This window comes from Hyla sarda, chromosome 3 (genome assembly GCF_029499605.1).
Source record: "Hyla sarda isolate aHylSar1 chromosome 3, aHylSar1.hap1, whole genome shotgun sequence".
In the NCBI taxonomy this organism is placed as follows: domain Eukaryota; kingdom Metazoa; phylum Chordata; class Amphibia; order Anura; family Hylidae; genus Hyla; species Hyla sarda.
This window is the reverse complement of record NC_079191.1, coordinates 352,965,642-352,979,435: the sequence shown is the minus strand read 5'-3', so window position 1 is coordinate 352,979,435 and position 13,794 is coordinate 352,965,642. Positions and strand designations below refer to the sequence as shown.

The 13,794-nt window shown below is 42.7% G+C and overlaps 1 protein-coding gene across 4 annotated transcripts in view; it reads right to left on the bottom strand.

Moving 5' to 3' along the window:
- DZANK1 (double zinc ribbon and ankyrin repeat domains 1) overlaps positions 1 to 13,794 on the bottom strand; it is a 69,291-nt gene that overhangs the window by 26,308 nt on the left and 29,189 nt on the right. For all 4 annotated transcript variants that reach the window (XM_056567595.1, XM_056567594.1, XM_056567593.1 and 1 more), the window contains 2 exons: positions 4,626 to 4,845; positions 2,725 to 2,828 (listed from right to left, as the gene is read on the bottom strand). In XM_056567595.1, coding sequence (XP_056423570.1) covers positions 2,725 to 2,828; positions 4,626 to 4,845 — 324 coding nt within the window. The remainder of the gene's footprint in view (positions 1 to 2,724; positions 2,829 to 4,625; positions 4,846 to 13,794) is intronic.

The window sequence follows — 13,794 nt, the reverse complement described above, 5'->3', positions numbered from 1 at the left end:
GGGGTAATCTACAGACCCCCTAATATCACTGAAGAGATAGAAGTTCGGCTTCATAAACAAATAGAGAGGGCCGCCCGGGCAGGTACAGTGGTAATAATGGGAGATTTTAACTATCCAGATATAGATTGGGGTCCGGGGTTGGCTAAAACTACAAAGGGGCGACAATTCCTAAATTTATTGCAGGATAATTTTATGGGCCAGTTTCTGGAGGACCCAACAAGAAGTGATGCCTTGTTGGATCTGATCATTTCCAACAATGCAGAGCTGGTTGGTAATGTAACTGTGCGGGAAAACCTTGGTAATAGCGACCACAATATAGTTACTTTTGACTTAAAATGTAGAAAACAAAGACAGACGGGGAAAGCAAAAACATATAACTTTAAAAAGGCAAATTTCCCTGGGCTGAGAGCTGCACTACAGGACATAGACTGGGGGGGAGGTGTTCTTAAATACTGATACAGAAGGTAAATGGGACATCTTTAAATCAACTCTAAATAACTATACAGCTAAATATATACCAAAGGGGAACAAATATAAACGATTAAAACTAAATCCTACATGGCTGACAAATGAGGTTAAAAGAGCAATAAACAACAAAAAAATAGCCTTCAAAAAATACAAATCTGATGGGTCAGATATAACATTTAAACAGTACAAGGAGCTTAATAAAATCTGTAAAAATGTAATAAAAACAGCAAAAATTCAAAATGAGAGACAGGTGGCCAAAGAAAGCAAAACTAATCCTAAATATTTTTTTAGATATATAAATACAAAAAAACCAAGGACAGAGCATGTAGGACCCCTTAATAATGATAATGGGGAGGTTGTCACGGGCGATCAAGAGAAGGCGGAGCTACTGAATGGGGTCTTTAGTTCTGTATATACTATGGAAGAAGGAGCTGACATTGGCCAGGTCAGTGCTGGTAACACATCATGTAATGTACTGAACTGGCTTAATGTAGAGATGGTACAAGGTAAGTTAAGTGATATAAATGTAAGCAAATCCCCAGGACCGGATGGACTACACCCAAGAGTTCTTAGAGAGGTAAGTTCAGTAATATCTGTACCCTTGTTCATGATATTTAGAGATTCTCTGGTGTCTGGTATTGTGCCAAGGGACTGGCGCAAGGCTAATGTGGTACCAATCTTCAAGAAGGGCTCTAGGTCTTCGCCAGGCAATTATAGACCGGTAAGTCTAACGTGCATTGTGGGTAAATTGTTTGAAGGACTTATAAGGGATTACATACAGGAATACATAGGGGATAATTGTATTATAAGTGATAGCCAGCATGGGTTTACTAAGGATAGAAGTTGTCAAACCAATCTAATTTGCTTTTATGAAGAGGTGAGTAGAAGCCTTGACAGAGGAATGGCTGTGGATATAGTGTTTCTGGATTTTGCCAAAGCGTTTGATACTGTCCCTCACAGACATCTGACAGGTAAGTTAAGGTCCTTGGGCTTGGAAACTTTAGTTTGTAACTGGATTGAACACTGGCTCATGGATCGTACCCAGAGAGTGGTGGTAAATGATTCGTACTCTGATTGGTCCCCGGTTATTAGTGGTGTACCCCAAGGTTCAGTACTGGGCCCGCTGCTGTTTAATTTATTTATCAATGATATAGAGGATGGTATTAACAGCTCTGTTTCTATCTTTGCAGATGACACCAAGCTTTGTAGCACGGTACAGTCTATAGAGGATGTGCATAAGTTACAAGATGACTTGGATAGACTAAGTGTCTGGGCATCCACTTGGCAAATGAGGTTCAATGTGGATAAATGTAAAGTTATGCATCTGGGTACTAATAACCTGCATGCATCGTATGTCCTAGGGGGGATTAAACTGGCAGAGTCACTGGTAGAGAAGGATCTGGGTGTACTTGTAGATCACAGACTACAGAATAACATGCAATGTCAGGCTGCTGCTTCCAAAGCCGGCAGGATATTGTCATGTATAAAAAGAGGCATGGACTCAAGGGACAGGGACATAATACTCCCCCTTTATAAAGCATTGGTACGGCCTCACCTGGAATATGCTGTTCAGTTCTGGTCGCCTGTTCATAAAAGGGACACTGCGGAGTTGGAAAGGGTGCAGAGACGCGCGACTAAACTAATATGGGGCATGGAACATCTTAGCTATGAGGAGCGATTAAAGGAGTTACAATTGTTTAGTCTTGAGAAGAGACGTTTAAGGGGGGATATGATAAACGTATATAAGTATATAAATGGCCCATACAAAAAATATGGAGAAAAACTGTTCCAGGTTAAACCCCCCCAAAGGACGAGGGGGCACTCCCTCCGTCTGGAGAAGAAAAGGTTTAGTCTAAAGGGGCGGCACGCCTTCTTTACCGTGAGGACTGTGAATTTATGGAACGGTCTACCTCAGGAACTGGTCACAGCAGGAACAATTAACAGCTTTAAAGCAGGGTTAGATACATTCCTGAAACAAAATAGCATTAATGCTTATGCAGAATTATAAAACTACATCCCTTTCCCTTATCCCCTTACATCCTTCCCTTCAATCCCCTGGTTGGACTTGATGGACGTATGTCTTTTTTCAACCATACTAACTATGTAACTATGTAACTATGAAATGGCACTTCCTATTATAGCTCTATTGCTATGATCTAATGTAAAGTGATCTGTCATACTGAAAGGTTCCCTTTAAGAAATCTGCAATTTTACTAAGGACTCTAGTAATCTGCACTGTGATAAGTTCTTACTTACCCTTCCCATCCGAGGCATTCCGATTAAAGCCTTAAACTGAGAATCATTCTGTGTATAGCAGCGCAGGTGAGCGCAGATATGATCCAATTGCTGCCTCCAATAGCCTGCAAAGAAGTATATATACCAAGTATTACTGAAAGATAGAAATTACACTGGATTATGGGCTGTAAAGAGAGCATCTCAGGGCCAGGACCACCATGGCCTAGACTACCGACCATTGTTCCAAAACTCTTAGGTCACATGACTGATATTGCACCATAACTGGTGTATTATGATGGACCAAAATCATATACCAGTCAGCTAGGGGATGTGAGGCGGTACAGGAAGGTTTTGTGACATGGCTTATTTTAATTGGGTATTCCAGACAAAACCTTTTTTTATATATATATCAACTGGCTCCGGAAAGTTAAACAGATTTGTAAATTACTTCTATTAAAAAATCTTAATCCTTCCAATAGTTATTAGCTTCTGAAGTTTTCTGTCTAACTGCTCAATGATGATGTCACATCCCGGGAGCTGTGCATGATGGGAGAATATCCCCAACTGCACAGCTCCCGGGACGTGAGTCATCAGAGAGCAGTTAGACAGAAAACAACAACTCAACTTCAGAAGTTAATAACTATTGGAAGGATTAAGATTTTTTAATAGAAGTAATTTACAAATCTGTTTAACTTTCCAGAGCCAGTTGATATATAAAACATTTTTTTTGCCTGGAATACCCCTTTAATGTACTAGCTACATTGAAATCGCATACATTTGAAAGCTAAAATTTCTCCAGATATTTGGGGTTTGTTATTATGATGGTACCTATTCTAGGATAGTGCTTAGTCCAAATAATGACCATAAAGTGTTTCAGTTTTTATTGTGTGAAATTTTTCCTGAAATAGGATTATGTATAGGACTTTTAATGGTGTGTTTGCTCCAAGGCATTAAAGGGGTACTCCGGTGGAAAACTATTTTTTTTTTCAAACCAACTGGTGCTAGAAGTTAAACAGATTTATAAATGACTTCTATTTAAACATCTTAATCCTTCCAGTACTTATCAGCTGGTGTATACTAAAGAGGAAGTTCTTTTTTTTTTTGAGTTTCTTTTCTGTCTTTCCACAGCGCCCTCTGCTGACACCTCTGTACATGTCTGGAACTGTCCAGAAAAGGATGATGGGATGATAGTGAGGTGGAGAAGGGCAGAGATTGTGCAGAGACACAAGCTGCTGTAGAGTATGAATGTGAAGACTCTTAGAATATTTTCAGCTCTAGGCATGCCCCAGTGTATAAGAGCCATCAGATCTCATGCGTGGTGCCAAAAAAGTCCTAACATCCGAAATGACAAGGTCAACCGGGCATTTCTTGTTGGTAAGCACAACACACGTGTCCTTCTTAATACTGTTTTTTTTTTGTTTGTTTTTTAAATGTACCCAGATATATACTTTGCTTTTTTCAAAAGAAGTCAATAGTAACATGATCTGTATATCTGTATCCTGTTGCATCATATATTATGCAGTATACATTAAAGGGGTACTCCGCTGCTCAGCATTTGGAATAAACTGTCCCGAACGCTGGAGCCGGCGTCGGGAGATAGTAACGTCATAGCCCCGCCCCCTCATGATGCAATGTCACCCCCCCTCAATGCAAGTCTATGGGAGGGGGCGTGACGGCTGTCACGCCCCCTCCCATAGACTTGCATTGAGGGGGCGGGGAATGACATGAGGGGGCGGAGCTGTGACGTCACAAGCTCCCGGCACCGGCTCCAGCGTTCGGAACAGTTTGTTCCAAATATTGAGCAGCGGAGAACCCCTTTAATGTATGCCTCACGGTATAACATAAACATACTATGATCCTAGGCTAACATACTCAGCCTTCAGACCCAAATGTCACAATTGAAAAGAATGTATTTGTCTCGCCTCGACCAGGGCTGATGGCTGTCACCACAGCCTTGCGATCGCTCATCTTTTCTTTCTTTTCTTTTTCATTCAATAATTCTAGCTCCTTTTTCTCCATCAGCTTGCTAGATGGGTAAAACAATCCAACGGTCTGGGTTCCTTTGTCCATTTTGTCTACATCTAGCCTTGTGTTCGGCAAGGAGACTGCTAAAGCTTGCCAGGAAGCTCGTCCATCTAAATCCTAAAATGAAAGACAATATTAACCATGAGAATGAATTCACGACCGGGCCCCTAAGGTTCTTTTTACATCTACATTGTGGCTCCTGTTTACAACGGAAACCTCAACACTGTGCTGGATCTGATTCACAATGGACACTAGTGCTCAGAAGACCCCAATGATTTATAATGGGGTCCAATGGGCTCCTCCAAGCAGTTTGGAAAGAAAAAATTGCATTGCATGAAGGTGAAAAAAGAAAGCTAATAACAGTCTCTAACACAAATGTGCACAGAGCCTTAGGGCCGATGTACGGGATAGATATTCCGCTCTGAATTAAAGGGGTACTCCGGTGGAAAACTTTTTTTTTTAAACCAACTGGTGCCAGAAAGTTAAACAGATTTGTAAATTACCACTATTAAAAAATCTTAATCCTTCCAGTACTTATTAGCTGATGAATACTACAGTGAAAATTCTTTTCTTTTTGGAACACAGAGCTCTCTGCTGAATCACGAGCACAGTGCTCTCTACTGACATCTATGTCCATTTTAAGAACTGTCCAGAGTAGGAGAAAATAATCCCCATAGCAAACATATGCTGCTCTGCACAGTTCCTAAAATGGACAGAGATGTCAGCAGAGAGCACTGTGCTCGTGATGTCAGCAAAGAGCTCTGTGTTCCAAAAAGAAAAGAATTTTCTCTGTAGTATTCATCAGCTAATAAGTACTGGAAAGATTAAGATTTTTTAATAGAAGTAATTTACAAATCTGTTTAACTTTCTGGCACCAGTTGATTTAAAAAAAAAAAAAAAAAGTTTTCCACCGGAGTACCCCCTTTAATTCTGTGCAGCAGAATCCTATTGATATCAATGGGATTTGGCTTCTCAGCCCAATCTATGAAAGTTCTGTACATATTTATTCTTTTTGCAGGATCTGCCCAGAAAAGCCCATTTATTTCAGCTCTTATTTCTGTAGTAAAATTGAGTGCACAATCTGTGTCAATTCCTGATTGGGATAGGAGAGATATGTACAGGCTCTAACCATGACATGAAATATGTAGAGTCTATACACACCGAGCGATTGTATACCCCCAATGATAAAAAAAAGTTTATTACAAGTCGCTGTAAGGAAGTATCCCATGTAAAGTTACAATTATTTCTGACAGATAGAGCTCAGAATCCGACAACAAATCGTAACTCAGAACCTGAAGAAGGTGGAGAACACAGCAGTTGTCAAATTTAAAGGGGTACTCCGCTGCTCAGCGTTTGGAACAAACTGTTAGGAACGCTGGAGCCAGCACCGGGAGCTTGTGACGTCATAACCCCGCCCCTTGAGCAGCGGAGTACCCCTTAAAGCCTGTGGCACATCTCAGTGAAGGGGAACAAAAAATTTGGATGTGACTTTTCCTAACTACAATATCCCACTTGTCAGGAAACTGGGACATGGGGATTTGTTTGGTGTGGTCCTAACACTTGTCATACTGTGGCCTATGGCATTGATGGTATACTGTGGTATTAATCTGACATACCAAATAAGACTCTGCAGGGTCAAGAAAGAAAAATAACAAAATAAAGCAGTCGCTCCCTTTTTTTTTTTTACTACAGTTCCCTGAAAACCTTAGTTCACTAGAATAATGCCTAAATGTTTAAAGTATACCTGTCAGATCTGTTACTCAGTATGTTACTCAGTACCTAATCCTGACCATGCACATGTAATTTTTATGCCTCTATCACATATATTTATATAAAAATACCTCTCTTCATTAGCTCAGTGTTAGAAATCCTCTCAGGGGAAGGGGACGTGTCCATCCCTAGTGTTAGTGGGAGGTGATTGGTGTGTCTGCACATGCAGCCTTGTTATCTCTTGTCCATGACTCATGGACAAGCTTGATGCTGCTGCTGGACTCAAACATTTTTAAACAACCATATTACAAAAGGTCTTCAAATTTCATCAGTAACAACATGTAAAAAGTTTTTCGGATCTAACAGTGCCCATTTAACCCCTTAAGGACGTAGGGCTTACATATATACCCTGCGCCCGCTCCCTTTCTATGACATGGGCTCAGGAGCTGACCCCGCGTCATAGCTGGGTGGTCCCAGCAGCTATCAGCCGCTGGGACCCGAGTCTAATACCAGACATCATCAAATGCAGTGATGTCCGGCATTAACCCCTTTTTTTTACAGCTGTGGTCCCAATCAGCTTTGCTAATTGGGACCACTTTTAATTTCATTTCAGACGTCGCAATCAGCTTTGATAGCGGCGTCTGAAATTAAATGAAACAGTCCCAGCAGCTTAGCAAAGCTGATCGGGACCACCGACGTAAAACCGCGGTGTCCCGAGAGGACGACAGGAGGGCCCTTACCTGCCTCCTCGCTGTCTTATCGATGATCTTATGCTCCAGGCAGCCATGGCAGGCTGGAGCAGCAGTGCCTGATAACACTGATCTATGCTATGGGGACTAAAAAATAGTGTAAAAAAAAAAAAAAAAAAAGCTAATAAATGTGAATTAACCCTTTCCCTAATAAAAATTTTAATCAACCTCCTTTTCCCATTTAGAAAAAAAAATATATGTAAACAAAAATAAACATATGTGGTATTGCTGCATACATAAATGTTCACACTATAAAAATATAACGTTAATTGAACGGTCAATGACGTAAACATAAAAAAAATACTTAACCCCTTCAGGACCAAGCCCATTTTGGCCTTAAGGACCGGAGCGTTTTTTGAACATCTGACCACTGTCACTTTAAACATTAATAACTCTGGAATGCTTTTAGTTATCATTCCGATTCTGAGATTGTTTTTTCGTGACATATTCTACTTTAACATAGTGGTAAAATTTTGTGGTAACTTGCATCTTTTCTTGGTTAAAAATCCCCAAATTTCTTTAAAAAATTGAAAATTTTGCATTTTTCAAACTTTGAAGCTCTCTGCTTGTAAGGAAAATGGATATTCCAATTTTTTTTTTTATTATTCACATATACAATATGTCTACTTTATGTCTGCATCATAACATTTATGAGTTTTTACTTTTGGAAGACACCAGAGGGCTTCAAAGTTCAGCAGCAATTTTCCAATTTTTCACAAAATTTTCAAACTCGCTATTTTTCAGAGACCAGTTCAGGTTTGAAGTGGATTTGAAGGGTCTTCATATTAGAAATACCCCATGAAAGACCCCATTATAAAAACTACACCCCCCAAAGTATTCAAAATGACATTCAGTCAGTGTTTTAACCCTTTAGGTGTTTCACAGGAATAGCAGCAATCTGAAGGAGAAAAGTCAAAATCTTCATTTTTTACACTCGCATGTTCTTGTAGACCCAATTTTTGAATTTTTGCAAGAGGTAAAAGGAGAAAATTTTTACTTGTATTTGTAGCCCAATTTCTCTTGAGTAAGCACATACCTCATATGTCTATGTTAATTGTTCGGCGGGCGCAGTAGAGGGCTCAGAAGCGAAGGAGCGACAAGGGGATTTTGGAGAGAACATTTTTCTGAAATGGTTTTTGGAGGGCATGTCACCTTTAGGAAGCCCCTAGGGTGTCAAACCAGCAAAAAAATAACACATGGCATACCATTTTGGAAACTAGACCCCTTGGGGAACATAACAAGGGGTAAAGTGAACCTTAATACCCCACAGGGGTTTCATGACTTTTGCAAATGTAAAAAAAAAAAAAAAAAATTTACCTAAAATGCTTGTTTTCCCAAAAATTTTACATTTTTTAAAAGGGTAATAGCAGAAAATGCCCCCCAAAATTTGAAGCCCAATTTCTCCCGATTCAGAAAACACCCCATATGGGGGTAAAAAGTGCTCTGCTGGTGCACTACAGGTCTCAGAAGAGAAGGAGTCACATTTGGCTTTTTGGAAGCAAATTTTGCTCTGGGGGCATGCCGCATTTAGGAAGCCCCTATGGTGCCAGGACAGCAAAAAAAAAAAAACACATGGCATACCATTTTGGAAACTAGACCCCTTGGGGAACATGACAAGGGGTAAAGTGAACCTTAATACCCCACAGGGGTTTCATGACTTTTGCAAATGTAAAAAAAAAGTAAAAATTTTTACCTAAAATGCTTGTTTTCCCAAATATTTTACATTTTTTAAAAGGGTAATAGCAGAAAATACCCCCAAAATTTGAAGCCCAATTTCTCCCGATTCAGAAAACACCCCATATGGGGGTAAAAAGTGCTCTGCTGGCGCACTACAGGTCTCAGAAGAGAAGGAGTCACATTTGGCTTTTTGGAAGCAAATTTTGCTCTGGGGGCATGCCGCATTTAGGAAGCCCCTATGGTGCCAGGACAGCAAAAAAAAAACCACATGGCATACCATTTTGGAAACTAGACCCCTTGGGGAACATAACAAGGGGTAAAGTGAACCTTAATACCCCACAGGGGTTTCATGACTTTTGCAAATGTAAAAAAAAAGTAAAATTTTTTACCTAAAATGCTTGTTTTCCCAAAAATTTTACATTTTTGAAAAGGGTAATAGCAGAAAATACCCCCCAAAATTTGAAGCCCAATTTCTCCCGATTCAGAAAACACCCCATATGGGGGTAAAAAGTGCTCTGCTGGCGCACTACAGGTCTCAGAAGAGAAGGAGTCACATTTGGCTTTTTGGAAGCAAATTTTGCTCTGGGGGCATGCCGCATTTAGGAAGCCCCTATGGTGCCAGGACAGCAAAAAAAAAACCACATGGCATACCATTTTGGAAACTAGATCCCTTGGGGAACATAACAAGGGGTAAAGTGAACCTTAATACCCCACAGGGGTTTCATGACTTTTGCAAATGTAAAAAAAAAGTAAAATTTTTTACCTAAAATGCTTGTTTTCCCAAAAATTTTACATTTTTGAAAAGGGTAATAGCAGAAAATACCCCTCCAAAATTTGAAGCCCAATTTCTCCCGATTCAGAAAACACCCCATATGGGGGTAAAAAGTGCTCTGCTGGCGCACTACAGGTATCAGAAGAGAAGGAGTCACATTTTGGCTTTTTGGAAGCAAATTTTGCTCTGGGGGCATGCCTCATTTAGGAAGCCCCTTTGGTGCCAGGACAGCAGAAAAAAAACCACATGGCATTACATTTTGGAAACTAGACCCCTCGGGGAACGTAACAGTGTTACAGTGAGTTCTTACACCTCACAGGTTTTTTGAAAAGTGGGCCTAAATTGAAAAATTTGAATTTTTTACACTAAAATGCTGGGGTTACCCAATTTTTAACATTTTCACAAGGGGTAATATGAGGAATTGGGTTACAAATTTTGGAGGGCTTTTTCCCCTGACTATAAAAATCCATCCACATATGGGGTAACGTGCTGGGCGGGCACACAACAAGGCTCAGAAGTCATAGAGGTCACTTTGAATTTGTGGCCTATGGCATATCAGTAGCTGACGGTTACATACATTCCGAGGAAAATACAAAAATGAAACACCCACATGTGACACCATTACAGAAAGTACCCACCCTGAGGAATGGGTATAGGGGTAAAGAGGACATTTCTAACGCACAGGTGTTTCCTATATTTATTTTCCAGGAATGGATGAAGGGTAGCTTTTGAAAATTGCAATTTTCAACCTATGCGCTGCTTCATTTTTCTGGGAACAACTAACATGTGACTCCGAACTAGGAAAAACGACAGAGCTCAGTGAGAACTCTTCACATTTGAGGTGGATGTTTGTTACGGACCTAACAGTTACATACATTCAGAGGAAAATACAAGAAAGGAACACCCATATGTGAGATTATTACAAACAGTACACCCCCTAGGGAAGGTGTATAGGACGAAGTGGAGATTTGGAACAGACGGGTGTTCCCTTCATTTATTTTCCAGGAATGGATGAAGTGTACTATGGGGGGAAGAAAATTGCAATTTTAGAACTGATATGCCAATTATTTTCCCAGAATGATGACCCAGAGTACAGCCAAAAGTAAAAAGGATGCCCGCCCCAAACCCTATACTCTGAATCATCATTCTGGGAAGGGGATGTGTGGGGCCGTCCCTATTCTGTTACCTCAAATGCGCAACCCGCTCAGGTGGGGAGAGAGAGCGTTGCGCATTTGAGGCAACTGCAAACCTCCAATGCTGTTGACTCTGTGTCCCATGACCCATTTTTTAGGGGGAAGAAAGAAAAAAAAAAAGATATTGGGGGTATTGAGAAAAAGGTTTTTTTTTTTTTGGGGGGGGGGGGGTTGGTATAAAATTTGGAAGACAATGTACCCTGGACTGGTACATTGGAGTCGAATTGTGGGTAATGAAAATTAGGGCAAATGACGGAAAATTTAGTACTCCATGGAAGTGTGATACTCCCTGAAGCAGCCTATGCAGAGGCCCGGATGATCGGGGCAAGTGTCGCATTGAGTGGTGGTGTCCTTCCGAATCCCCCTCTTGCGACACACTCTGCATTTCTTCTGAGATCGTCCCTTCTTTCCAGTGTGGGGGATCACACCTGGAAAGTGTTGGCCGGGGACGATCCGGGGACCTGAAGTTCCAGAGGTGCTCTAACCCGCTCTTTGGCGGTCACCATAGATGAGGGCCTTTAGAACTTCCTCTTGGAACTCCAGGTATGTCCCTGTGTTGCCAGTGTTCTTGTACAGTACAAAAGAGTTGAACATGGCAACCTGTACCATGTAGACCGCAACTTTTTTGTACCATATCTTTGTTTTGCGCATGGCATTATATGGCTTGAGGACTTGATCAGAAAGATCAACTCCCCCCATATACCGATTGTAGTCCAGAATACAATCGGGCTTGAGGACCGGTCCCACGGTACCTCGCACAGGGACAGGGGTGCTGCCATTCCCATGAATTGTGGTGAGCATAAGGACATCCCTCTTGTCCTTATACCGGACCAACAACAGGTTCTCATGGGAAAAAGCACGGGACTCACCCCGGGGGATAGGAGTCTGCAGGGGATAGGAAGGAAGGCCTCTTTGATTCCACAAGTTATCCACGTAAAGGTGGTAACCTTTATCTAGCAATGGGTGCAAAAGGCCCCAAACGATTGTCCCGCTAACACCCAGAGTGGGGGAACAATCTGGGGGTTCAATGCAGGAATCTCGTCCCTCATACACCATAAACTTGCAAGTGTACCCGGAGGTACTCTCGCAAAGTTTATACATTTTCATGCCATACCGCGCTCGCTTGGTAGGGATGTATTGCCGGAAGCTGAGTCTCCCCTTAAAGCTGATGAGCGACTCATCAATAGCGACCTCCCTTCCAGGGACATAGGCCTCCCAAAATCTGGCCCCGAAGTGATTGATGACCGGCCTGATTTTATACAGGCGGTCATACGCGGGATCAGTTCGGGGGGGACATGCCGCATTATCAGCATAATGCAAACATCTCCGAATGGCCTCGAACCGGGAACGTGCCATGGCCATACTGTAGAGGGGTGTCTGGTAAAAGACGTCCCCACTCCAATATTGCCTGACACTGGGTTTTTTAACTAGACCCATATGCAGCACGAGGCCCCAAAAGGTCCTCATTTCGGCTGCATCGACTGGAGTCCAGCCGCCGGGTCTAGCTAAAAGTGAGCCCGGGTTAGCGGCGACGAACTGTTGGGCGTACAGATTCGTCTGTGTAACCATTAGATTAACAAAGTCGTCACTGAAAAAATTACCGAAAAAGTCCTTTTCAGTGAACCCGGCGATGTTAATTTTGATTCCTGAGTCGCCAACAAACTCAGGAATCACGGGCTCGTGGTCCGCTGGCTCAGCCCAGACAAGTTCTCCGGTACGAGTTACCAGTGACCTTGGCAGGGGGGCTTCACTAGTATGAGCGCCAGGGGGACTCATACTAGCATGGGGCACAGGGTCAAGGGCAGAGGAGGTTTGCGGCACCGCACGGCGGCGTCTCCGCCGCCTTGGTGGCTCATCATCAGAACTAGATGATAAGGAGGACGATGAAATAAGGAAGGTGGGGTCTTCATCGTCCTCTGAGCCGCTCTCTGTGTCGGAGGCAATTATGGCATATGCCTCCTCCGCCGAAAACGCTCTGCGGGCCATTTCCCTGCTCTAATGGGGATACGGGTATGTGTGTGTGTGTGGGGGGGAAACTTTATTGGTGTGTGTGCTGCGTGTGGTGTGGTGCGATACTACCTCCCTAACCCGCCCTAACCCGCCCTAGCCTAACCTAACTAAACTAACCCGCCCTAACAGAAAAAAATATAAAAAAAAAGGGGGACTTCTAGCGCAAAAAAAACCCTGCGCCAAAAAAATAAGCGTTTATCTAATCAGTGGTGTGCGCACTGATTAGCGCTTGTGGCGGCAGGGGGCGCAGAAGTCAGAGGGGGGTCCGGCCACTCAGCCCAGAACAGTGGCTGGTGGCTTGTACTCAGACCCCCACACAAAAAACCCGAAAAATAAAATAAAAAAACGCTTAACCCTGGAAAAAATGCACCCGCCTGAACAAAAAAAAAAAACGCTGATCAGTGATAAATCACCGACAGCGGTGGGACAGGCTGCACACACAGGTACGGTCCGTACACACAGTACACGCCTGCTACTGGTGGCACGGACCGCCTATTGGTGCAAAAAAAATATGCGTTAACCGAAAAAAGTGCCTTTACCACAAAAAAAAAACGCTGATCAGTGATAAATCACTGACAGCGGTGAGGCACGCCACACACACAGGTACGGTCCGGCCACACAGTACACGCCTGCTACTGGTGGCACGGACCACCTATGGGTGCAAAAACACGCTAGAAAACACGAAAAAAAGCGCCGGCACCACAAAAAAAACCGCTGATCAGTGATAAATCACTGACAGCGGTGAGGCACGCCGCACACACAGGTAAGGTCCGGCCACACAGTACACGCCTGCTACTGGTGGCACGGACCGCCTATGGGTGCAAAAAAAGCACTAGAAAACGCGTAAAAATGCACCGGCACCACAAAAAAAAACGCTGATCAGTACTATGGGACTGATCAGCGGCGGGTGGGCTTTAACAAACGGTGGCGGACCGCTCTTTTATAACTAAGAGGG